The 27,874-nt window shown below is 34.4% G+C and overlaps 1 protein-coding gene across 7 annotated transcripts in view; it reads left to right on the forward strand.

Annotated features, from left to right (window-relative positions):
- Nucleotides 1–27,874, forward strand: part of KIAA0586 (KIAA0586 ortholog) — a 118,128-nt gene that overhangs the window by 37,856 nt on the left and 52,398 nt on the right. For all 7 annotated transcript variants that reach the window (XM_030319211.2, XM_030319213.1, XM_030319212.1 and 4 more), the window contains 11 exons: nt 2,056–2,253; nt 3,720–3,907; nt 7,104–7,211; nt 8,382–8,462; nt 12,797–12,990; nt 14,430–14,548; nt 18,854–19,053; nt 22,619–22,778; nt 23,336–23,555; nt 24,065–24,321; nt 26,672–26,748. In XM_030319211.2, coding sequence (XP_030175071.1) covers nt 2,056–2,253; nt 3,720–3,907; nt 7,104–7,211; nt 8,382–8,462; nt 12,797–12,990; nt 14,430–14,548; nt 18,854–19,053; nt 22,619–22,778; nt 23,336–23,555; nt 24,065–24,321; nt 26,672–26,748 — 1,802 coding nt within the window. The remainder of the gene's footprint in view (nt 1–2,055; nt 2,254–3,719; nt 3,908–7,103; nt 7,212–8,381; nt 8,463–12,796; nt 12,991–14,429; nt 14,549–18,853; nt 19,054–22,618; nt 22,779–23,335; nt 23,556–24,064; nt 24,322–26,671; nt 26,749–27,874) is intronic.

Raw genomic sequence — 27,874 nt, forward strand, 5'->3', positions numbered from 1 at the left:
ATTTCACTTAAAACAATAACCTCTAGGTCCATCCGTGTTTTCTCAAATAGCACAAACTCATCCTTTTTATGGCTGCATAATATTCCGCTATATATATATATACACACACATACACACACACACACACACACACACACACACACACCCACATACACCCCACATCTTTTTTACCCACTTGTTTATCAACGGACACTTGAGTTGCTTCTGTATCTTGGCTATTGTAAATAATGGTGCAGTAAATACAGGAGTGCATTTGTCTTTTTGAATTAGTGTTTTTGTTTTCTTTGGATAAATATACAGTAGTGGAATTATTGGATCATATGGTGTTTCTATTTTTTAAATCTCTGAGAAAACTGCATACTGTTTTCCACAGTGGCTGTACCAGTTTACATTCCCACCAACAGTGTGTGAGGGGTCCTTTTTCTCCACATTTACTTGTTACTTCTTGTGTTTTTATTTTAGCTATCTCACAGGTGTAAGGTGATAATCTTGTTCTAGTTTTGATTTGCATTTCCCTGATGATATTAGCATCTTTTCATGTGTTTATTGGCCACCTGTATGCCTTCTTTAGGAAAATGTCTGATTTTATATTTTTATTTGCTTATCGATTGTTTTCCTTACTAGACTGTAAACTCAGTGAGTACGTTTGGTTTATTCATTACTCTATTTCCTGTGTCTGGGGCAATGCCTAACATATAAAATGCTGAAAAAATTTTAAATGAACATTCAAGAAAAATATTCATTTAATTGAATAAATGAATACTAGACAACAGAATGAAAAAAATATAGATGTGGTACTAAAATGTTTCTTCCTAGGATCATAAATCTATGTTTAACAGTCCAGATTCATAAAATTACTCCCATATTAAAAGAAAAAAGGTAGTAATGTCAGGAGTTTATTTAGAAAATAGTTTATTTTCCTTTATACTTTTACTTTTCTTCACTTTCCTCAGGTTCTGTAGAAATCAGACAAATTTCTAATTTTTTAAGAATTCAGGATTCAGGGGTGCCTGGCTGGCTCAGTTGGAACAGCGTGGGACTCATGATTTCAGGGTCGTGAGTTCAAGCCTCAGGATGAGTGTAGGGATTACTAAAAACAACAACAACAACAACAAAAAAACTTAAAAAAAAGAACTCAGGATTTAATGTCTATAGATTTTCATACATAGGAATAGAAAAAGTGTATAATGATATTGACTCCTATAAGATTTTAATAGGTATATAATTTGATTATCTGTACATAATTTCAAAGGTTAAAGGCTGGTTATTCAGAATTATGTCATGAGTAAAGATGTAATGAGAGGATGAAAAAAAATCCAATTCCAAATATGATCATTAACTTTTTTGTACCCATAAGGGAAAATATGTAATGGGTTAAATAAATAATACAGTCTGAATATTCTGAATCTTTTACTCAACATTTTTTTCCTAGTCATTGAATCTGTCTTGTCATAATAGTTGAAGAAGTTATTACATATATTCATTGGTTCAGAAACCGTGGCCTGCGAGTCAGCTACCTGTTCTTTTTTTTGTTTTTTTTTTAAGTTTATTTATTTTTGAGAGAGAGAGACAGAGCACGAGCTGGGGAAGGGCAGAGAGAGAGACACAGAATCTGAAGCAGGCTCCAGGCTCTAGGCTGTCAGCACAGAGCCCAACACGGACTCAAAACTCATGAACCATGAGATCATGATGTGAGCCAAAGTCAGACGCTTAACCAACTGAGCCACCCAGGCATCCCCAGCTGCCTGTTCTTATAAATAGTATTGGAAATAGCCACACATTTATTTGTGCATTGCCTATGACTGCTTTCATGCTGTAGTAGCAGAATTGACATGTAGCTGAGACTGCATGGCTCATGAGACTAAAATGTTTACTGTCTGGCCATTTAAGAAAAAGGTTTCGCCAACCCCTGGTTTATATGTTACTTCTATTTGGGAGCCTTGTAACTTTATTATATAGAAGGAGATCTTTCTGTAAAGATCTGTATTTCTAGCTGGCTGGATAGTAGATGTTCAAACAATATTTTAAAGTATCTGCCATTGATAATTATTATAGGCACTAAAGTAAAGTCAATAAGAACACAAACTGACTTTTATGCAATGAAACCTGTGAAAATGGATTCTAAATCGCAACACTCCATTCCTATGATGCTGCCTCCTGGTGATCAGCATTACTTGTTCAGCCCAAGCAGAGAAATGCCTACTCTTTCAGGTACACTGGAAGGTCACCTAATTCCAATGGCTATTCTTTTAGGTAAGTCCCAACAAAATACACAGGGTAAATTTTAAATTCTTATCAACAGTGGCAGAACTTTCAAAATGACGTGATAGTCCCTTACCTTTTCATCTATGTGTTGTATCTGTGGGTAGGGCCTCAGAATGTGTCTTATTTTGTATAATAGCAGTCTCTGAAATAATGGGCTCTCACCAAAGTTTCATTCACAGGAAACATTCCTTTGCTATTTTATAGTACATTGCTATAGATGAAACAAAGCAATAAAATGTTTAGATATGTTCTAGATATTCATAATAATTAAAGAATTCAAACATTCTAAGTAGTTCAGTGTCATGTGTTAGGTGAAGTACTTTAAAGTAAGTTTTATGTACTTTTGAACTAGGCTGTGGTAAGTAAAAATTGTGTGGTTGTGTCTCCTAGGCCAATAGTTGGTTATTTACCTATCTGAGGTCTCTCAGACTCATGACTGTAAAAATTTAACAAATCATTTTTGCTCCCACACTAACTCTTAAAATATAGTTAGCAGTTTTTTTTCTTTTGGTGTCCTTGCTATTCTTTCTTAATTTTGTTGAATGATTTAAATATGGACATTTTCCAACATAGGAGGGAATTTTTCATTTATGATATTATGGGTTAGTGACATGTCACCTTGGTAGCTGTGTCTGTTCAAACATGCCTTCTGTTAATGTAGTAGCTAATCCTTGGTGTGTGCCAGCTATAGACGTAAGCACTTTATATATACCAATTTATTTAATCTACCCTGTAAAACCCATGGTAATATACCAGTTTTATAGATGAAGGAACCAAGGCACAGAGAAATTAAGTAATTTGTCAAAGGCCACATAACTTGAGTGGAGCTGGGATTCAAACCCAGTCAGTCTGGCTTTATAAAGAGTCTATGCTTCTAAAGAATGTACTGTATTGTCCCTCTTTACTTTGAAATGTAGGAAATAAGTAGAACTTTTGAAGTGAAAGCTAAGTTTCTGACAGCTGTGATAACTACTAAATAGTGGGTATATGTGCTATTTATTGGTAGTCAATCACTAGTATTTTATTGTTGGTTTTATTTCTGTCCATGGTTGCTCTATGAAGATTTGAGAATAAAAGTAATCCGATGTAATGCACTACATATTACTCGTAGCTCTGTCACTTATAAACAGGCATGGACTTTGACCAATTCTGTTGTTTCTAAACCTATTTCTTCAACTGTGAAATGTGGATAACATGAACACCTCCTAGGCTTATTTTGAGGGCCAGATAGTGTATGTGAAGTGTCTGGCACATATGGGTGCCTGGTAAATGTGAGTCACTGCTGAAGGGAAGCCATGGTGAGTATGTTGACGGTGATGATAATAGAAGGAGAGATGACTGCAGTTAGCACTCGGTTTTTAGATGAGAATTCAGCCATAAACATCCAGGTTACGTATTTGATTTTACCCTTTATTTCTGAAATGGTCAACACATCTCTTCCCCAAACTCTTTAGGACAAACCCAAAGTAATAGTGATTCCATGCCACCCACTGGAGTAATTGTAAACAAGCCACACCCTGTAACAGTGACTACTTCTATTCCTCCATCATCTCGAAAAACGGAAACTGGAGTAAAGAAACCTAACATTGCAGTTATAGAAATGAAGTCAGAAAAAAAGGATCCTCCTCAGCTTACTGTACAGGTATGCCAGGGTGCACGAATAGACAATTTTAAGGGAAGAAAATTTAGCACTTAAAATCTGTTACATTGCTTTGTGAAAAATTTGCTTTCATCATGGGCCTTTTGTTCTTTAAAACTATGATATTAACATGATATCTCGATCCTCGTTCTACATGATTTAAGCTACTTGTTCTAAACTAGTGATTCATATCCAGGTGACATGATGATATTCCAAAGGGAACAGTTCAAGAGTGTATTATAATTAATTTTAAAAGAATGAGTATGACTTTAAATATATACAAGATTTGAATGAATAGAAAGGGAACTTATATGTTAAGATTAATTATTCAAGTTTCCATTCTTCCTAAGTTAATGTATAATTTAAGTCAAATTGTAATTTAAAAAAGCCCCATCACAAGGCATGAGTTTTATTTTTTTGTCTGTTTTTTTTTAGTTTGAACTTAAGGGTCATTTTGATGTTTGATATTATTTAATGATTCGATATTTTATTTGATATTACTTAATGATTATGTAATGACTTGATACTATTTAATGACTTAAGATTTAAGGATCATTTTGATATTTGAACCTGTATAACGAAGTATTTCAGATAATAGCTTTGGTTATTTAAAAAAGAGAGGCTCGGGGCGCCTGGGTGGCGCAGTCGGTTAAGCGTCCGACTTCAGCCAGGTCACGATCTCGCGGTCCGTGAGTTCGAGCCCCGCGTCAGGCTCTGGGCTGATGGCTCAGAGCCTGGAGCCTGTTTCAGATTCTGTGTCTCCCTCTCTCTCTGCCCCTCCCCCGTTCACGCTCTGTCTCTCTCTGTCCCAAAAATAAATAAAAACGTTGAAGGAAAAAAAAAATTTTAAAAAAGAGAGGCTCTGGGTGGCTCAGTCAGTTATGTGTCCTCTTTTTTTTTTTTTAATTTTTATTTAATTTATTTTTTAAATTTACATCCAAGTTTGTTAGCATATGTGTATCCAACTCTTGATCTTGGCTCAGGTCATGATCTCATAGTTCGTGGGATCTAGCCCTGCGTCAAATAAATAAATAAATAAACTTAAAAAAATAAAAAAAATTTAAAAAAAGAGCCTAGTATGTGGTAGATACTTCATGTATCAGTGGGCAATAGGATTCTTGTAAGCGGAATATTATATTTTATAATTAGTTAACAGTGTGGAAAATAGATCAGTTTAAGACTCTAACCTCTTACTGTATGGCACATGAATTCTAAATAGGCAATAGGTGAAAGTATAACTGTAAAACATAAAAACAACAAAATTAGAAGATAATTGCATGGAATTTTTATCAAGGCTAAAGTTAAGTCTGGATATGAGAAAAGAAAACCTACATATGATAAAAGAATAGATTTGAATCTATAAAATCTAAAACTGAAGTTAATGTAAAAAATTCCGATACAAAAAGGAAAACTACAGTGAGAATAGATGAAAGGAATATGCTAGAAAGGATCAGTTTTTAAATCTGAAAACTTGCATAAATTAATAAGAAAGCAGTTGCAAATCTGGAAATATTCAAAGAATATAAATACAGAAAAGGAAATACAGTTTATAACCAAGAAAATGAGTAATTTCAATCTTTCTGGTCACCAAGATAATGCAAATTAAAATAACAATGATATACTTCCATTTAAAAACTTATTACTTAAACAATTATATTATTTAATTTGGACAAAGCGGTAAAACATAATTATGTTTTTGATGACATTAATTTTTTAATGTTTATTTTTGAGAGAAAGAGACACAGAATGTGTGTAGGGGAGACACAGAGAGAGAGGGAGACACAGAATCTTAAGCAGGCTCCAGGCTTCAAGCTGTCAGCAGAGAGCCCCAGGCAGGGCTCAAACTCACAAACCATGAGATCATGACTTGAGCCAAGACCTGAGCCAACTCGGATGCTTAACCAACTGAGCCACCCAGGCACCCCTGTTTTTGATGACATTAAATAGAACTTGTTTGGGTTGCATTTTGGCATTAATTACCAAGACTTTTAAATATTTATGGTCAGTGACTTCGGAATTTAATCTAGTCTCTGTCTATCTAGCATAATGAAATAATTCAAAGTTTAGGGGTAAAAAAACCCTGTATGTATGAAGAAGTTTTTTATGGTGATATGTATAATAGTGGAAATACTAGTAATATCTTAAATGTTTGCCAACAGAAAAGTGGTTAAATAATTAAGGCATGTATATTTGTTGAAATACACAGTTATTTAAAATATAATTATGAGCTGGGTGGCTCTGTCAGTTAAGTGTCCAACTCTTGATTTTAGCTCGGGTCATCATCTCACAGTTTGTGGTTTTGAGCCCCACAATGGGCTCTGCACTAACGGTGCAGAGCCTGCTTGGGATTGTCTCTCTCCCTCTCTCTCAGTCCCACCCCAACTTGTGCTTGCAGTCCCTTTCTCTCTCAAAAATAAATAAATGAACTTAAAAAATATATAATTATGAAGATTCTACGGAATCAAGAAAGGTGCTTATGATTTTAATTACAATGAGAAATCAGAAATGTAATTATTTTGGGGACACCTGGATGGCTCAGTTGGTTAAGCGTCCAACTTTTGGCTCAGGTCATTATTTCACAGTTCATGAATTTGAGCTCTGCATTGGGCTCTCTGCTGTCAGCACAGAGCCGGCTTCAGATCCTCTGTCCCCCTTTCTCTCTGCCCCTCCCCTGCTTGTGCTCTTTCCCTCTCTCTCAAAAATAAACAAACATTAAAAAAAAAAAAGAAAGAAATGAAACTGTGTTAGATTTTAGCCATACATGAGTACATAGTAAAAAGATAGAAGGAGGAGTGAAAATAATTTAAGGTGTTAGGATTTTGAAGGTGCCTGGGTGGCTCAGTCGGTTAAACATCTGACTCTTGATTTCAGCTCAGGTCGTAATCTTACAGTTCATGAGTCCAAGCCCCATGTCAAGCTCTGCGCTGACAGCATGGAGCCTGCTTGGGATTCTCTGTTTCCCTCTCTCTCTGCCCCTTTCCTGCTTGCTCTCTCTCTCTTTCAAAAATAAACATTAAAAAAGTAAAGATAGTAGGATTTTGTGTGTTCCCCTTTATTTTCTAAATTTTGTAAAATATGCTTTCATAACTCAAAAAATTTGTCATGCATTGACTTCACAATAAAAAGTATATGTTATTAATGTATAGATTGACAAATATTTGAGTCAAAATGATAAACTGGATGTTATGTTCCGTTTAAGGTGTTACCCAATGTGGATATTGATAGCATTTCGAATGGTAGTGCTGATGTCGACTCATCTTGGACTAGTCCCAAAGAAGCATGTCCTCCTCTGAAAACCTGGGTACAGGTATTCAGAAATTTATCTTATAGTTTTGAGTAATATCTGACTATGGAGTTTAATATTATTCCATGAAAAGTCTCCCATTATAATTATAATCTATTATAATAATTTCGGTTTTAAGGAAAGGATTCAAAATTAATCTGGAATTGCTGATGAACTTGAAAAAGGAAGTTGGTTTTAAGATCCTTGTGTTTATAAACACTGTGAAAGTGATAATCCTTAGTGTAACTTTTTATGTGTAACTTAAGTTGTAAGACTCTCATATATGAATAGAGGATTTCTATCTCTTTGGAGAAGAAACTTGATTTAAACAAGGAATTAAATTATAGGTTCCTGAATGTGAATTCATAGTCACATTTGGAGTTCATGATTTGGGATGTTGCTTTTTCAATATAGTATTGATACGATGCAAAAATTGGCATTTCTCCCTAGTATTTATTTGCTATTGAATAATGAAGCTCTAACTTTACTATACAGTGAAATAATACTGTAATTTCCCCCAGCTTTCATCTATTGTAAGCAAATGTCATCAAGGATACAATTTTAAGGAGAGGGAGACCGCCAAAAATTTTTCATGATCCGAAATAGTAAAGTAGAACTGACCCTAAATGGCAATTATGCCTAATTGAATTTTTTCATCAGTGATTTTTTTCACCAGATGTTTATTAAAACATATGATTACAAATAATTTTTTGGACTGTTTATCATTCTGCTCTCAGGAAGGAGCTAATATGGTTTTGGGGACTGGATTATATCAAGTGAAGCCTAGAGGCTAAATTTGTAAAATAACTATCTAATTTATTTGATTCTGTATCTGTCTTTTTGTGAATGTGTATATATGTGTACTTATATATCTAACATATAAACACTTTGTTTAACTCTAGGAGAGAAATTACAATCCTATCAACTTTATCAATTGACTTAAATTGCATTTTTGGTGGAGTCATTGACAGAAACTTATATTTAATTTTTGATAGCTATTGAGATGAAACTTGATGGCTTGAGGACTATCTTGAATTTCATTTACTTAATGAAATCAATTCTAAACAGGATATTAAAATTTAAAAATAGGACCATGAAATGACAAGTTTATGTTGTGGGTAGAAATATGATAAATTATACATGAATTAAAAAGATATTAAGCACAACAAAATCTTTTCAAAAATGTTTTCTTAGAATTCAGAATTTATGAAGGTAGATGAAGAAGAGGTGAAGTTTCCAGGAACGAACTTTGATGAAGTAATTGATATCATACAGGTAACAAAGCTTAGAAACCATGAGAAATTATTTTTCTACCAGCATTCTTTTACATGATTATCTTTTCTTTAAAGGCTTTATTATTATTATTTTTTAGGGCAGTTTTAGGTTCACTAAAACTGCAAAAATAAGAGGGAAGTACAGAGATTTCCCATATACCTTCTACCCCCACACATGCATAGACTCCCCTGCTATTAACATCCCCCACTAGAGTGGAACATTTGTTAAAATTGATGAACCTACATTGACACATCTTAATCACTCAAAGTCCATAGTTTACCCTAAAGTTTACTCTTGATGATATATGTATATTCATGGGCTTGAACAAATGTATCTGTCATTATAGTATCAGACAGAGTATTTTCACTGCCCTAAAATCCTTTGTGTTCTACCTGTTCCTTCCTTCCTGACTCATGTCCAATCCTTGGCAACCACTGATCTTTTTATTGTCTCCATAGTTTTGCCTTTCCCAGAATATCATATACTTAGAATCGTATGGTGTGTAGCCTTTTTAGATTGTCCTCTTTTGGTAATATGCATGTAAGCTTCCTCCATGTTTTCATGACTTAGTAGCTTATTTCTTTTTAGTTTTGAATAATATTCCATTGTTTGTATATATCACATTTATTTACCTATTCACCTACTAAAGGACATCTTGGTTGCTTCTAAGTTTTGGCAGTTATGCATAAAGCTGCTGTAAACATCTGTGTGCAGATTTTTGTGTGGACATAAGTTTTCAACTCCTTTGGGTAAATATTAGGGAGGATGATTGCTGGATTGTATGGTAAAAGTATGTTCAGATTTATAAGAAGCCACTAAACTGTTTGCCAGAGTAGCTGTACCATTTTCCTGTACCAGCACCTGCACATCCTTGTCAGCATTTGATGCTGTCAGTATTCTGGATTTTGGCCAGATTTTATGTAGTGGCATTTCATTGTGGTTTTAATTTGTATTCTCTGATGACATATGATGTGGAGCACCTTTTCATATGCTTATTTGCCATCTGCATATCTTCTTTGATGAGTGCTATTTTCAAAATTGGGTTGTTTTCTTATTGTTGAGTTTTAAGAGTTCTTTGTATATTTTGAATAAGAGTTCTTTATCAGATTTGTCCTTTGGCAAATATTTTCTCCTAGTTTGCAGTTTGTCTTCTTATTCTCTTGATGTTGTCTTTCACAGAGCAGAAGTTTTTAATTTGAATGAAGTCTAGCTGATTTTTTCTTTCATGGATCATCCCTTTGGTGGCATATCTAAAAAGTCATTGCTATACCCGCAGTTATCTCATTTTTCTCCTATGTTCTCTTCTAGGACTTTTATAGTTTTGTGTTTTACAATTAGTCTAGGATCCATTTTGAGTTAATTTTTGTGGAAGGTATAAAGTCTGTGTCTATATTCATTTTTTTTTCCCTGTAGGTGTCCAGTTGTTCAGTATTATTTGTTGAAAAGACTATCCTTGCTCCATTGTATTGCCTTTGCTCCTTTGTCAAAGATCGGTTGACTATACTTATGTGGTTCTATTTTTGGGCTCTCTATTCTGTTCCATTCTTCTCTTTGACTGTTCTTTCATCAATACCACACTCTCCTGATTACTATTGATTTATAGTAAATCTTAAAGTTGAATAGTGTCAGTCCTCCAACTTTATTCTTCTCCTTCAATATTGTGTTGGCTATTCTAGTTCTATTGCCTCTCCATATAAATTTTGGAGTCAGTTGATAACCACATAATAAGTTGTTGAGATTTTTATTGGCATTGCTTTGAATATATAGATCAAGTTGGGAATAACTGACATCCTGACAATATTGAGTCTTCCTATCTAAGAACATAGTATAATATCTCTTTATTGATTTAGTTCTTCTTTGATTTCCGTCATTAGAATTTTGTACTTTCCCTCAAATAGTTCTTGTACATGTTTTGTTAGATTTATTCTAAAGTATTTCTTTTTTTTTTTTTTTGGATGCTTATGTAAATGGTATTTGTTTTTAATTTCAGATTCCACTTGTTCATTGTTGGCATATAGGACAATGATTGATATTTTTATGTTGACCTTGTATCCTGCAAACTTGTTATAATCAATAATTAGTTCCAGGAGTTGTTTTTTCTTCTAGTTCTAAATAGATTAATCTATATAGACATGTCTATGTAGACAATAGAATGTCTGCATAGACAATCATTTCCTTTGCAAACAAAGATCGTTTTATTTCTTCCTTCCCAATACCTTTTATTTCCTTTTATTGTCTATTTGTGTTAGCAAGGACTTAGTACAATGTTGAAAAGGACTGGTGAGAGGACACATCCTTGCCGTGTTCCTGATGGTTTGAGTATATTTTGACCATCAATATTATGTTACAGTGCTTTGAGAAACTTCCCTTTACTTTTTAGATAAATATATGTTACTTTAAAATTATGGTTATTATTGTATAGTACAGTGTTCTCTTCATCTAGATCACCTAGCTGCCTCAAGGAAACTTAATGATTATCAGCTATTTCCCATCTATATCTCATCTCTCCTGCTTCCTGTTTTCTTCCTCCATTCCATTTCCTTTGGCTTCCCTCCCTCCAATCTGTCCTTTCTTCATTCTGTTACACTTATCTGTTTGATTTCTGGATTATTGGCAAGGTCACCAGTTAGTTCATATTGAGGGAAAAAGTTGTGAGGGGTCTAAAATCCAAGAGAAGAGCCCGTATAACAGGAAGAGTTATAGAAATGATAGAAATGGTAAAATAGGAGAAAGGGAAAAATAGGAGGAAGTGAACTATGATGGATGGGAAAAGATCATAGAACCTGCTTGAATAATAATATGTCAATAGAATTTAAAGACATTTGTTCATATGTTCTTATGTTCTTTCAGAACTTTCAGAACTAAGACCAGTTTTGTTCATCATTAAATCAAACCCTGTTTTAGAATATTAAGAGATCATGGGGCATCTGGGTGGCTCAGTTGGTTAAGCCAATTCTAGAATTCTAGTGTGAAGAGCTTGTATCTACACGTCCTTCTGCTGGATGATCTGTGTTAGTTTCCCAGCCTTATCTTTGGACAGCTGATCAAAGTTGGGTTGGAGCCCCACCTTGGGCTCTGTGCTGACAGCTCAGAGCCTGGAGCTGCTTTGGGTTCTGTGTTTCCCTCTCTCTGCCGCTCCCCCACTAGTGCTTTCTTTCTCAAAAATAAATAAACATTAAAAAATAAACAAACAAAATAACTAAATAAAGATTGTAACTCAATAAATATCCTCCCATCAGGAAATGAAGCCCACAACTACTAAGTGGCAAAGCCGAGGTAGGAACACTTGTCTTTGAACTCCAAACCATTTGCTATTTCTAAAACTATTCCTTTCACTTGTACATTGAAAAAAATAGTTGTCAAATGTCTTTGCTAGGCCTTAGACATATAAAGATAAATAAGATTCTTGTCTTTGAAACACTCATGTGGTGTTCACATGAGAAGACATACCAGGGAACAAAAAACTTTAATACGTTGCAGGTCTCTTAATATTCTTTAAAAAAAATTTTTTTTAATATCAACACGGGGATAGAATCCATAAGCTGTGAGATCGTGACCTGAGCCTAAGTTGGTTGCTTAACCGACTGAGCCATCTAGGCGCCCCTAGTTAGAATTTTTAAAGAGTCCTAATTTTTTTGATACTCATATTAAATTATTTATAGGTAAAATGATATCTATGATTTATTTCAAAATTTTATGTGAAGGGTAAAGAAGATGGAGAGTATAGATCACACAATTTAGCTGAGTTGATAATTGTTAAAGCTGGGGAACAGATAAATGGGATATGTGTAATTTATACATAACAGATACAGTGTACAAGCACTATTTTGTGTACTTTTAAGCATATATGATATTTTCATAATGAAAATTTTAAAAATTTCAGAAGTGAGTCCTTTGATCATGATGTGATGGTACAAATAATGTGTAAGATAACCTACCTACATATGTAAATGTAAATTTTAGTTTCAGAAAGAAGAAGCAGTTATATTTGGAAACATCAGTTTTATTATGATAATAAATTAATAAATTTCTAGAGGGAAATTTTGAAGTGTTTTATGCAGGAATAACCATGTTATCTAATTTGTTTTATAACTGCTTAAAATGAACATTTGGTTTTAAAATAATTGTATAATTAAGGGTCTTCAATTTGATCTGTATGACAAATGTGTATATATCATAAATAATATGATACCACCTAATTAGAAATGCGGTTGATTAATGTAGAAGTGTTGGTTAATTCACTGACCTAAGTTCCCTGTCTGTACTTGTCACCAGTAAATGTTAAACAGATACAGAAATATTATAGGTTTTATTTTTATTATTATTATTACCAGGAAGAGGAAAAACCCGATGAAATTCCAGAATACTCTGAACCAATTCTGGAGTTTAACAGAAGTGTTAAAGTTGTTTCTACAAAATATAATGGTCCTCCTTTTCCGCCAGTTGTTTCTACTGTTCAGCCCACTACTGATATTCTGGATAAAGTAATTCAGAGAAAAGAAACATTGGAAAATAGCTTAATTCAGTGGTGAGTTTACAGTTGGTGTGAACAGAATCGTAGTAGGAAATATAAAGTATTAAGTTTTGGCTGGAAATCTTCCTTGTTTTCTTTTGTTTATTAAACTTTCCTTTGCTACAGTTACTGTAAACTCTTTGATGTGAGGTGAGGGTTTTAACTAGTTGTTGAAGGTATTGTTTCTTTTCTTGAATATTTATGTTTTGGCTTTCTATTATGGCAAAAGAGGCTATTGTTAAGTAACAAAAGCCTTAAAAATGTACATATTCTTTTTTCTTTTTTAAGATTTTTTAAAAAGTATAATCTTTATACTCAGTGTGGGCTCCAATTTACAGCCCCAAGATTAAGAGTTACATGCTCCACCAAATGAGCCAGGTGCCTCTGTACATATTCTTTAATCCAGTGATTCACTGCCAGAAATTTATCCTGAGGATATAATAATGGTTCTGCTACTAGACCATACACTACTTAGCACCTACAGTGTTTACTATAAACAAGGCATTATTCTGCTTGTTACTTCTGTAAACTTAGGAACTCTATTTTTATCCTGTTTTTACCTGTGAGAAACCTTAAAGAAGTTATGGAATAAACACCTGAATAGTAATAGCTATCAAGATTAAATTTAGAAGAATATTTAATGAAATTGAAAGATATTAATCAAGAATATTTAGTGATGTTGAAAGATATTAATAATTACAAGACTTCCCTCAAAAATAAATGTGCATAGGAAAAAATTTGAAAAACAGTATGCCAAATTGTTAGTTGTGTTTGTCCCTGAATCTGAGATTATGTGTGAGCCTTATCTATTTTTTTAACTTTTACATATATTCTAATTTATCTACAATGAATATCTATTACTTCTTTAATAATAGTTTATATCAGCCTCTTGGCTGCTCTAAAGAAATGTACAGAAGCAGTATCCTTGTGTTCCCCTTCTTTTTCCTCCTCTTCTTTCTCTACTTCCTAAAAGTGATCTTGGAAATAAATTATCTTAGCTTTTAAAGAGGAAAATGACCTGTATCACAGTCTATATATTTATTTCTTTGAAGAGGGGGCAGCTGGACTTCTTTTCTAATTCTTATCTTGTGTGGTTTTATATGGGTGCTTTCCAAGTAGGGAACCCAACATTTTAGGTACAGGATATGTCAGATAATTCTTGACCTAAACTTTATTATGACTTTAGGAGGTCTGTTAAACTTTTCATTAGAGTAATCTGAAAGTTCATTAAATCAAATTTAAAGCTATCTCCCACATGGAGATTCTGTTTCATGTGGTTTATTTTGCTAGGAGACATATTTGATTTATTTCTTCTCTCCAGATTCAACTTTCAGAATCACTACTTTCATATGTAAATGTTAGTGTCCATGGGTAAAGTTTATTTTTAAGGGTGGTATTTCTAACACTTCATACATTTCAATCAAATTTAGGAATCCTCAACTTTTATCCCCCAGGGTAGAACAAGAAATAATGTCAAGAATTATCTCTGGGCTCTTTCCAATCCAACAACAGTCCATAGCTAATGTCAGTGCTTCAGTCAGTGAGGCAAGTGAACCATTGACTTCTGACATAGGTAAGTGAAATGGAATCTTTTAAATTTTTTTGTTATTAAAGGATAAAACCTTCAAGTTGTGGATTTATGTATCTTAGAGGTCAAGTAGTCTTCAGCTGACAAAAGATAAGCTCTTCCTTCTAATAATCCCTTCCGTGTTCTCTGTAGTGGAGGTTCTCTCATCCCCTTATTTCATACTGCAGCATTCAGATTATTATTATTATTATTGTTCCACCCCTCCATCCCTCCCACCCCAAATCTCTCTGTTATTTCCCATAGCACTTTGTATATATCTTTGTTATGGAATTATCAGATTGGATTATGATTGGTGTACATATCTGCCTCACTTACTAGACTATTAATTACTCAGGATTACCGATGTTTCTCCTTTAGTGCCTAGCCTCTGACTGACACCTAATAAGACTTTAGGTATTCACTAAATGGATAAACAAGCCTCTTTCTTTATGGAACCTATATCATTCTCTTCTTCGTATTCTCCTTCCTCTTCCTTTTCTTCTGTCTTCTTCCCTTCCTTCTTCTTCCTTTTCCTCCTCCCCCTCTTCCCCTGATCTTCTGCCTCGTTTTCTATCAGCTTTTTTGAGGTATAGTTTACTTGCCATAAAATTCACCAATTCTGAGTGTGCAGTTTGATGAGTTCTGATAAAAGAACACTACTGTACATTAGCCACATAATCATGATGTAGAAAAACACATCATTCCAAAAAGTTCCCTCATTGCCACTTTATAGTCCATTCCTAACTCCTTTCCATGCCTCCTGGGCCCTAACAACCACTGATCTGCCTTCTATTACTGTATTTTTGCCTTTTCTAGATTTTTAAATTTTTTTTTTCAACGTTTATTTATTTTTGGGACAGAGAGAGACAGAGCATGAACGGGGGAGGGGCAGAGAGAGAGGGAGACACAGAATCGGAAACAGGCTCCAGGCTCTGAGCCATCAGCCCAGAGCCCGACGCGGGGCTCGAACTCACGGACCGCGAGATCGTGACCTGGCTGAAGTCGGACACTTAACCGACTGCGCCACCCAGGCGCCCCTTTTCTAGATTTTTATGTATGTTAACATACAGTAGGTTGTCTTTTGTGTCTGCCCTTATTTAGCATCATGCTTGACAATCACATTTTATGTATGTAGTAATACTACATTATATGGCTGTAACATAATTTGTTAATCAATTTACCAGTTGATGGAAATTTGTAGTCTTTTAGTTTGGGACTATTATAAATAAAGCTCTGATGTGGATATTTCCAAGCATATTTTTTAGATACATCTTTTAATTTCCCTTGGTCATATGGCAAATAGATGTTTAACTTTGTAAGAAACTACTAAATGTCTTTAGAGAGGGTGTTTTAGTTTGCATTCCCAACCAGCAGTGTTTCAGCGCTCCACTCACTCCACATCCTCACCACCACTGGGTCTTGTTAGTGTTTTTAATTATGGACATTCTGTAAGTATGTAGAGATAGCTCATTGTGATTTTTATGCGCTTTTCCCTAATGACTGATGATGTACATTGTTTCATGTGCTTATTTGCCATGTCTATACTCACTTGGGTGAAATGTCTTTTTAAATCTTTGGCCCATTTTTAAATTGAGTTTTGTGTTCTTCCTGTTAGTGAGTTGTAGAAGTTCTTTATTTGTTCTGGATACAAGTCCTTTGTTGGATATATTTTGCAAATACGTTCTAGTTTATCTTGCCTTTTTGTTTTCTCAACATTATCTTTTGAAAACCAAAAGGTTAATTTTGATTAATTTTAATTTATCAACTTTCCTTTTATAGTTTGTGGTTTTTTTGGTGTATTACTTATGAATCTTTCTCAAGATCAGTAAGCTTTTCTCTCCTATCTTTTCTTCCAGAAGATGTATGGCTTCAGACTATACATTTAGTTCTATGGTACATTTTGAGTTAATTTTGATCCCTACTTTATACCATATACAAAGATTTTTTTTTCAGCATATGGAAGTCTAATGTTACTAGCATTATTTGTTGAAAAGATTATCCTTTCCCTGATGAATTGCCTTGACACTTTTGCTGAAAATCTGTTGGCTAAATATGTATGAATTTGTTTCTAGGCTTTCTATTCTGTCCCTTGATATGCAAGTCTATTTTTATGTCAATAACACACATTATTGTAATTTATTATTTTTTATTAATATGAAATTTCTTGTCAAATTTGTTTCCATACAACACCCAGTGCTCATCCCAACAGGTGCCCATTGTAATTTAAAAATAAGTCTTGAAATTGGATTGTGTAAATTCTCCAACTTTGTTGTTCTTCTTTTTTAAACATTCCTATGTATTATTACCTCTTTTTTTCCCTCTTCTCTCCCATCCAGAATTACCTACTTTTCTTCCTCCATAGACTAGACTATCTTTTAACTGCCTAAATCCTAGACTTGAGTCCATATTTACAGCTTTTACTTTCACACTGCCACTTTGTCTTTAGTCCTTACAGAGCTTTCTGCCCTTCCCCTAATGAAACTCCTCTCTCACAGAATTTGATTGTTAAGAATAACCTTTTTTCCAAATGCTTATCTTCCTACGTGGCTCTAGCATGAGCACTCTCCACCACCTCTAATTCTTAAAATGTCCTCCTCGTTTTGGTTTCTTAGAATCTATTCTGTTCTTGTTCCTCCCACCTTTTTAATTTCTCTAGGACTTTATTCCTCATCTTTTTCTTCCTGTTACTTGAATAAAAATTTTCCCTAAGTTTCTGTGCTGTGTCTTCTTTCTTTTCTGTGTTTTTTTTTTTTTCAGTCTCTTTTTGCCATTTGTTACCCTTGGTCAGTTGATGACTCCTAAGCCACACATCTAGGCTGTGAGCTTGCAGTTTGGTTTGTTGATGAATATTCTACTTGATGCTCCACTGGCATCTCAAACTTGACGTATCCCAAATGTATCTCATTTTTCTAACCCGACCTGCTCTTTCTTTGTTTCTGTTTACATTAATACAGAATTTTCCAACTTCACTCCACACAACTGATTGTTGCATTTGGCTAATGCTTCCTATTTAGTATAATTTGAATGCTTCCTCCACTGCTACCACCCCAGGTTTTCTTTCATCACTTTTTGGAAGGAAGAAAAAAATGACCAACAAAGTTATCTAGGAAATTTGTTTTCCTGGATGAAAATCTTAAAATTTTCAAACTGGATTTTTAGATCCTACTGTCTTCTATTTAAAAGCATATGTGTTTGTTTTTGTTTTGCCTACGTCTGGGTAGGGCTTTTGGCTTTTATAACAGAGATGTTCTGATTTCTGGTCATGCTAAAACAATAAATTATGAGAACTGAAAAGATATATCTACATATACTGCCAAATATAAATTGGAAATTTGATAATCTTTAATATGGTAACTATAGAGTAAATTGCTGTTACTTATCCCTCAACAAATGATCCTAAAATACCTGTACTCACTTTTTAGGGAATTCTGGATATTGCTGCCTTAGTTGTACTAATTAAGAAGTTCTCTTTGGAGAGATGACATCTCCATCAAATTGTATAGATCATTGTTTACATGTTCTCTACACAGAGCTTTAGAAATATAGCCACTTTAAATCTAGTAAAGTCTGTTAAGGAAGTTTTTTACTGCATTTTATGAACATTTTTACAAATGAAAAGTATTACCTATTTGGAATATTAATATACCTACCTATATAGCTTCTGATATCAAGCATGTAAACCACTATACAAGTTTGAGTAGGTTTAGTCTGTACTGCTGGTAACTGATGTATCTGAAACTATAAAGAAGGAAGGTTTGTTTTCATATTTATAAAGCAGCTACTGTTTCTCTAAAATCCCCCAAAGTCATTGTGTCTTTGTATTTTGGCCAAGATCTGTCATAGGGTTTCCTGTTACCCTACTCTTGGAAATAAATGTGAGTTGTTTTCAGATGAGAACATTTAAGTGACTACAAATCCTTTCCATCACTAAATTCTGAAGTGGTAGGGAAGAGGCCATGTGAGTAAAGTTTTCACCTGGGTGTTTTCCTCACTCTTTTGATTTGTTTAGGAAGGATGTTCATTATGTAAGTTGTCATCTTATTCTCTTTTGTAATAAATAATTTTGTATTTTCATTTTTATTCTTCCTCCTACCCCCTTAAACACAGATGTTTGCATCTGTAATTATTTTTAATTTAAATTTTAGTTAACATACAGTGTAATATTGGTTTCAGAAGTAGAATTCATCTCTTATATATAACACCCAGTGTGCATCTCTAAAAGTTTAAGAATTAAGATTTGGATTGCAGGTATGTTTCTTACATGCTTATTTTGAAATTCTTTCTTTTTTTTTTTTTTTTTTTTTTTTGTAGTGGAAGGAACAAGCAATGGTGCCCTCCAGCTTTTTGTTGATGCTGGGGTTCCTGTGAATTCAGACATGATTAGCCATTTTGTGAACGAAGCTCTTGCTGAGACCATTGCTGTCATGCTGGGTGATAGAGAAGCAAAAAAGCAAGGGCCTGCTGCCCCAAGTGTTTCTGGAGATGTTTCAACAAGCAACACATACTTGCCGGTAGGAGTGACTTTCCTTTCATGACTTGGAGTCCTAGGGAATTTTTGATACGTCTCTTAAAAACCAGTAAGATGGGAGTGCCCGTGTGGCTCAGTCGGTTAAGGATCTTGACTCTTGATTTCAGCTCAGGTTGTGATCTTATGGTTCGTGACTTCGAGCCTGTGTTGGGCTCTGCACTGACAGCACAAAGCCTGCTTGGGATTCTCTGCCTCCCTCTTTCTGTCCCCCTCCCCTACTTGCTCGCTCACGCTCTCTCTCTCAAAAATAAGTAAATAAATAAACATTAAAAAAAATACCGTGGACAAATTGTAAATTAGGTATTGTAATAAGATTATAGTTTGTGGTGGAGATTGATTTTTTGTTGTTGCTATGGTATTATAGTAATATTTTCCCCAGCATTTTATTTTAAAAACTTTTAAATCTATAGAAAAGTTGAAAGTATGATACAATGAAAATCTGTATACTTTCTACCTAGTAGTTACCAATTGATAACTTTTTTTTATTTTGAGAGAAAGAGAGCAAGCTGAGGAGGGGCAGAGAAAGAGAATCCCAAGCAGGCTCTGTACTGACAGCACAGATGTGGGGCTCAAACGCACAAACCATGAGATCATGACCTGAGCTGAAATCAAGGGTTGGACACTTAACCGACTGAGCCACCCAAGAGCTCCCAATTGATAACTTTTTGACATGTTTTATCTATCTTTATATGTTACATACTCTTTAAAAATCATTTGAAAGTTGCAGGTATCATGACACTTTACTTCTGATCATCAGCAATATCTCAAAAAGAAGATACTTTCTTACATAATCAAAATGCCATCATCATACTCCTGAAGAAATTTAACACTGATATGTTAATACTATGTAATTTAGAGTCCATATTCAAATCTCCCTATTGTTCCAAAATAACCTTTATAGGATTTTTTTTTTTTTTTTTTGATTCAAGATATAGCCAATGGTCACATGTTGCTTTTGGTTATTATATAAACTGATATTTTTAATCTTTAAAATAAAATATAGTTTATGTTCTTTTGTTGTTTGTTTCATCAGCCATACTGTGTTAGTTTCTAATCTATTATAGCAACATGGAATTATACATGTTATATATATATATGGACTCTGTACTACTATCAGCTGTTTAAAACTTTGTAGTCACTTCTGATTTCATAGATCATGAGGGCATCATTTTATATAGGTGAAACATTTAAACTAAGTCATTTGAGGTATAAACATGAAGTTACAGGGGCACCTGGGCGGCTCAGTCAATTAAGTGTCTGACTCTTGATTTCGGCTCAGGTCACGATCTGTGGTTTGGGAGTTCAAGCCTTGAGTCGGGCTCTGTACTGACAGTGCAAAGCCTGCTTGGGATTCTCTTTCTTTCCTTCTCTCTCTGCCTCTCCCCTGCACACACACATGCACATGCTCTCTCTCTCTTAAAATAAACTTGAAAAAAACAGCATAAAGTTACATATTTGAATTTTATGGAGATGGTATAATGTAATTGATGTGATTATGCACGAGATTAGGTACATACTTTGGGTTTGCGCTTTCTTAGTTCATTGGTAATGCAAGCAGTGCAGATGTTGTTGGGGTTATGGTTTTCTCTGTACTAATTACACTGGTTTGCTTTCTGCCCGTATGCTGCATATACTCTCATGAGGGTGATTGAATGAGAAAATGTAGAAAAATCAGTATAAATAGGCAGTATATACAGTTGTTAAGAGCATGGACTTTGGTGCTGGGAAGATCTGAATTTGAACCCTCAGCTCTGTTACTTTAGTCTCAAGTATAATAGAGAAAATGCATAGAGTTCAAATGACCAAGACTTTATCAGAAATCTTTTTACTATCTAGGAGGGCAGGCTCCCTTCCACCACTGCCATATTGTTCATTATCTTCAGAATTGTCATGGCTTTTCTTGGCCTTTTGATCTTCCAAATATACATTAAAATTTAGCTTTTAAAAGATTTTGTTGGTATTTTTATGGGAATTGATCCAGTTTTGATTGGTTTTATTTGGAGAGACTTGTATCTTTATCATACTATTATCTTTTTAGCCAAGATTTTGTGGAAGATATAGTGAGATGATGAATGAAAATAGCTTAATCTTGTGTCTAGAATTTGGTACTCAATAACTGTTTATCATCATTATCCATTACTAATACTAGTAGAATACCTTGAAGATCCTCTCATGATGATGGTCAATTGGCATTATATTTGAAAACAGTGCATTTGTTGCTGTAGTTTTATGCAGCCAAGACGAAAAAAAAAACAGTGTATTTCTTTCATTTAAAAATAAGAGTTGAGAATATGCTAATTATTAAGCAGTGCTGTAGAATTTTTAATACACTTCGTGGTTTCTAAATTGTATATCAATTTTCAACTCAGAGTACAGAATAAAGGCTAATTACCCTCCTATATAAGGATGTTTTAGAAGGAGGAGAAAAAGTGTATTAAAAAAATAGGTAAAAGACATGTCTAGATAGTTCACACACAGAAAAGAAATACAAATGGCCCATATACATATAAAAAGGTAGTCATTATCATTGATAATAAGAAAAAAATCACTGAAACCTCATTTTTACTGATTAGATTGGTAAAACTCTAAAAGTTTGATAATGCCATTGTGTAGAAAACTTTGGGGAAATGGGAATTCTCATATCTTCTTGTGATTAGTGTACAATAACATAACCCTGTAGAGGGAAATTTGGCAATATGTATTCAAATAAAAAATGCAGTTAACCCTTTAAACAGCAGTCCCACTTTTAGGAAATTGTTCTGTCGATAATCTGTAGACATGATTTAAGTCAAGATTATGTTTGATGACTCAGCGGAAGGGAACTAGGTGGACGGGACATGGCTAGGAAAGGAGATTTAATACTCATTATCTTTCTTGTGTACCTTTTTGAATTCTGACCCATTTGAATGATTACACATTTAACAAATCAATTTTAAAGTGTTTACTTTTTTCTTCCCCAGTATTTCTATCTCCATATTGTCTTCATTTCAACTCCCCTACTTTTTTTTTATCCTTCCATTGCTTTTTACAGTCTGTGATCTTTTGTGCTAAAAAGCTGCTCTTGATATCTTGTCAGTTAAAATGCTTCCTTTCTGAGGGCACCTTTTGGGATGAGCACTGGGTGTTGTATGGAAACCAATTTGTCAATAAATTTCATATATATAAAAAAAAATAAATAAAAGGAAAATAGCATCAGTTTGAAAAAAAAAAAAAAATGCTTCCTTTCTGTTACATGGCCTACCCAGCTTGTGTTTGCATTTGATCTTCAGCTGTATATTCAGCTGTGTCTTCCTATCAATATTAGAAGAGCGAGCTTCTGATTTCTTTGGGGCCTACTTCAGAGTCAGAGCTATTTTAATGGCCTGAGGCTTTCTGCAGGCTTGTCTTGAAACTTAGCAGCTAGAGGAAGTTCAAGAGCCAGGGAAGTTAGGGCTCCATTTCTTCCCCTCCATTTAAATTCTGTTAAATCTCTAAATGAGCTTATTTCATTGTTTTACATTACCTTTATATGGGTAATTATAAGCACCATTTGTCTTGTTTTATTTTAGGCAAGAGTGTGTACCCCAGTGCCTACCCCACAACCAACTCCTCCTCGTTCACCTTCATCACCTCCTAAGGAGAGTGTGTTGGTAAAAACTCCAGATTCTTCTCCCTATGATTCAGATCATGATTTAGCTATTCCTGTGAAAGAAATATTTGCTGAAAAAGGTAGAAACTTTATTTCTATAACTTAGTTTTAATCTAGTAACTACTAAATAAGATTTCATGGTTTATTTTATGTTTTATGGATTAATATGTACATACCTACTGTTTACTAGGTTTTAGTAAATCATTTTTTCTTGTAAAGAGACAAGGAAACTGGTTTCTTAATTTCCTAGTGGTACCTGGCTGGCTCAGTCAGTAGAGCATGCAACTCTTGATCTCAGGGTCATGAGTTTGAGCCCCATGTTACGCAAAGAAATTACTTAAAAAAACAAAAACAAAAAACTATTAAAAAAAGAGTATATTATCTAATGCACACTTAATACTGCTTTTAAGTTCATGGTAGTATTAAAAGTGATATCTTTTCAAGATTGTTTTCTTATCCTTTACTAAATAAACCTGGGAATTTCCCCATTATTAGCCATTATTATTATTATTAATTATTATTACCATTATTTGTATGCCAAAATATTAAGAGATTCCTGAAACAACATATCTTGCCTTCCTATGGAGTGTTTATTGACTTTTATCTTTTCCTTTCTCTTTAAACAAAAAATCTTTAGGAAATGATATGTCTGCCATCACACTTGTTAATACTCCAACAGTTACTCCTGCTACTACACCTCCTCCTGCAGCAGCTCTTACCCCAACTTTGTCAGAGATTTCCATTGAGAAATTGAAGATCTCAGGCCCAGGGCGTCCTAAGCCATGGAGTGATGGAGACCTGCCCCTGGAAGAAGAGAATCCTAACTCTCTTCAAGAAGAACTTCACCCAAGAGCTATGTAAATGATAACATATTTACTTTCAGTAACTGCATTTCATCTTAAGTTGACATATGTGACCCATTAAAAACATCAGAAATGATAAATGAAGTTTTATAAACCATAAGCTACTTTATACTTTAGTAGAAAGAAGTTTCATAAACTTCAAGTTTTTAAAAAATTCACCAAATTTATTTATACCTTCAGTTATCATTTTAAAAGATCTTTTTATGAAACAGATTAAAGGTATATATTGTTATAATATATAACAGAGTGAATGAATCTTCATTTACAATGACCAGTTAACTTTTATATCACCTTGTAAATTTGTTGTAGAGATGGTACAACTTTCAAGATGGCCTATGATTAAAGCATGAAAACAATTTTGGAAAAATAAATCTTGGTAATTACAGTAGTGCAGATTATAGAAATACTTTGCTAAAGGAGCTCTTTGAATCTGTTTTTTATATAAAAATTAATATAGGCTTTCAGTGACCTAATAAGTTCACAATATGTCTTTTTCTTCTTAGTGTAATGTCTGTGGCCAAGGATGAAGAACCTGAGAGTGTGGATTTCCCTGCTCAGCCTGCACCTCCAGAACCTCCAGTTCCTTTTATGCCACTTTCTGCTGCCACCAATGTTCCTTCCCTCATACAGATGCCAGCTTCTGATTCATCAACAACTGAGAGCAGCTTGAGTATTACTGTCACTGAAACTGAGACTTTAGATAGACCCCTCTCTGAAGGAGAGATTTTACTTAACTGTGGTCAAAAAATGGCTCCCAAGAGTAAGTTAACTTGTATCAATTGATTTCACTGGTTAGATTATGATAATTCCCAAGTAATAGTTTTCTGTGTCAAGTCTTTTTTCTTAATTTTCAAGATTAAACATGGTATAATAGAAAGAATATGGACTCTGCAAGTTAACTCTTCTGTGCCTTAACTTCAGAAAGTAAAATCTTGGTCATAAATCTCACCTTCCAGAAATAATACCACTCTTAATAGTTTGAAATATACCCTTCCAGTCTTTTTCTTTTCTGTTGCATATGTAGATACCTAAATACATGTGTATGTGTATTTTTAGCTTTAAAAATAGAATCATACTATATAAATTGTTTTTAAACCTGCATTTTTTTTTAACCTAATAATATATCGTGGACATCTTTCTATATCAACACATGTAGCTGTACCTCAGTTTTTAGTTGTGTGTAGTCTGTTAAAACAATGCCATGGTGGTCGGCATGTAGATTGTTTTCAATGTTTCCATATTATACAGAACTCTCTGATGACCCTTCTTACACACATACACATATGTGTGTACACTTAGTATACTTTGTACACCTATTTGATAATTTCCATAGAATACATGCCTAGAGGGACACGTTAGGTGGCTCAGTTGGTTAAGTGATGGACCGGCTCAGGTCATGATCTCATGGTTCCTGAGTTCAAGCCCCGTGTTGGGCTCTGTGCTGACAGCTCAGAGCCTAGAGCCTGCTTTGGATTCTGTGCCTCCCAATCTCTCTTCACCTCCCCCGCTTGTGTGCTGTCTCCCTCTCTCTCTCAGAAATAAATAAACATTTAAAAACAATTTTTTTTAGGGGCACCTGGGTGGCTCACTTGGTTGAGCGACCGACTTTGGCTCAGGTCATGATCTCGCAGTTTGTGAGTTCGAGCCCCATGTCGGGTTCTGTGCTGACAGCTCAGAGCCTGGAGCCTACTTCAGATTCTGTGTCTCCCCCTCTCTCTACCCCTCCCCTGCTCACTCTCTGTGTCTCTCTATCTTTCAATAATAAATAAATGTTAAAAAATAAATAAGTAAATAAATTTTTTTAAAAAGAATACATGCCTAGAGGTGCCTGGCTGGCTCAGTTGGTTAAGCATCCAGCTCTTTTTTTTTTTTTTTTTTTAAGTTTATTTTGAGAGAGAGAAACAGAGAGCATGAGCAGGGAAGGGGCAGGGAGAGAGAGAGAGAGAGAGAGAGAGAGAGAGAGAGAGAGAAAGAGAATCCCAAGCAGGCTCCACACTGTCAACACGGAGCCTGATGTGGGCCTCGAACTCACAAACCACAAGCTCATGACCTGAGCTGAAACCAAGAGTCAGCTGCTTAACTGACTTAGCCACCCAGGTGCCCCAAGCATCTGACTCTTGATTTCAGCTCGGGTCATGATTTCATGGTTCATGGGATTGAGCCCTGCACCAATCAAATATTAAAATAAAAACTTTTTTTTTTTAATTATTTTTTTTCAACGTTTATTTATTTTTGGGACAGAGAGAGACAGAGCATGAACGGGGGAGGGGCAGAGAGAGAGGGAGACACAGAATCGGAAACAGGCTCCAGGCTCTGAGCCATCAGCCCAGAGCCCACCCGGGGCTCGAACTCACGGACCGCGAGATTGTGACCTGGCTGAAGTCGGACGTTTAACCGACTGCGCCACCCAGGCGCCCCTTAAAATAAAAACTTTTAAATAAATAATAATAAAAAAAAAGAATACAAACCTAGAAGTGGAATTGCTAAAGCAGAGTATGCACCTTTAAAATACTGATACATTAAAAAAAAATACTGATACATTGCCAACTTGCTCTTTAGAAAGGTTACTCAGTTTTTTGTTTGTTTTTAATGTTTATTTATTTTGAGATGGTGAGAGAGTGAGCAGTGAAGGGACAGAGAGAGAGAGAGAGAGAGAGAGAGAGAGAGAGAGAGAGATGAAGAGAGAAAAAATACCAAGCAGGCTCCATGCTGCCAGCACAGAGCCTGATGCAAGGCTTGAACCCACGAACTATGAGATCATGAACTGAGCCAAAATTAAGAGTTGTGCACTTAACCGACTGAGTCACCCAGGGGCCCTGAAAGGTTAATCAGTTTTTAATTTTAATCCATTTTAATTACATCAGTAGTATTTAGGAGTGCCTCTCAATTTCAAGTGTCTCAAGTTATGACCAGTTGGTAGGTAAAACAAAAATCTCATCTTTGTTATAAAATATACTTAAAAAAAAACTGGTGAGATTGAGTAGCTTGTGAATTATTATTTAAGAGCAGTATTTTTATTGTATAAGTTTAAATGTAATGGCTTTATGGTCGGATTATTTACTGAATTTATGTTTCTTCTGTTTTCTGAATTTTTATGTTGTAATTTCTAGTTTTAGGAGATGGACGACTGTGTCTGACAAACCTAAACGATAGCTTATCCAGTACTCTGCATGATGCCCTTGAAATGGTAAGAAATTATCGCCGCCCCCCCGCCCCCCCACTGAATTCTGACACAAAGAGTATTTTGATACACTTGTTGCCATTGATTAGGGTTTTTCTCAAATATTTGAGTTATAAGTATAAAATTTAACAGAATATCCACGAAGGAATTTAAGATTTCTTGCACATTTCATTATCATATTTGCACATTTAATTATCATAATTGTGAGAATGAAAAGAAAACTATTAATCTCCGTGGCTCCAGTAGTTCAAAAATACACAGGTAATGTAATTATATGATGAAAATCTAGCTCAGTACAAATTGTCATATGGATATATTGCCTTTACAATATTTCAAACAGGATATTATCTGTTTAAACCAGCTTTCTTATAATATATTTGTTATTTTCCCCTAACCAGGATTATAATTCTTTGCGCTAAAAATAATTCAATTCATTGGCATAAGAAAAAGAAACTGAAATAGGACACAGTGGGTGGTACCATCACTTCCTAGTTATTACACAGCACTATGGAACAAAAAATAGGCATTGAAAAATATATTATTATAATTATTACAATATGTGTAATATCAATTATCACATACATAAATATCATACAGAAACGATAATAGGAACTTTCTTTTGAAATACTATGATGGAATAGAAATCTTTACTTTTTATATATATTTTCAGCAGTCTAAGCAAGGACAGGTAGTTGTACTCAACTCTCATCTATGTTTACCTATAGCCTTTGCTAAGCATTGCTGATATTGTTGCTCTTTTTTTTTTTTAAAGTTTGATGATTTTGGACATATGTATACATCTGTAAAGCCATTACTGCAATCAAGATAATGACTATATCCTCATCCATCATTCCCCAAAGTGTCCTCATGCCCTTTTGTAATCCCTTCTCCTCATCTCCTATGAGTCCTCTCATCCACCACATCTACCACAACTGTTGGTCTGCTTTCTGTAACTGTAGATTAGTTTGCATTTTCCAAAACAACAGAAATGGATATCTTTTTTTCCTGATTGCTTTAACTCAGTATCATTATTTTGAGATTCATCTGTACTATAGTGTGTATCATAGTTCATTCCCTTTTTTTTTTTTCTTTTTTCTTTTCTTTTTTGAGAGAATGTGAGGTGAGAGAGGGA

Source organism: Lynx canadensis, chromosome B3 (assembly GCF_007474595.2).
Source record: "Lynx canadensis isolate LIC74 chromosome B3, mLynCan4.pri.v2, whole genome shotgun sequence".
NCBI classification, from domain to species: domain Eukaryota; kingdom Metazoa; phylum Chordata; class Mammalia; order Carnivora; family Felidae; genus Lynx; species Lynx canadensis.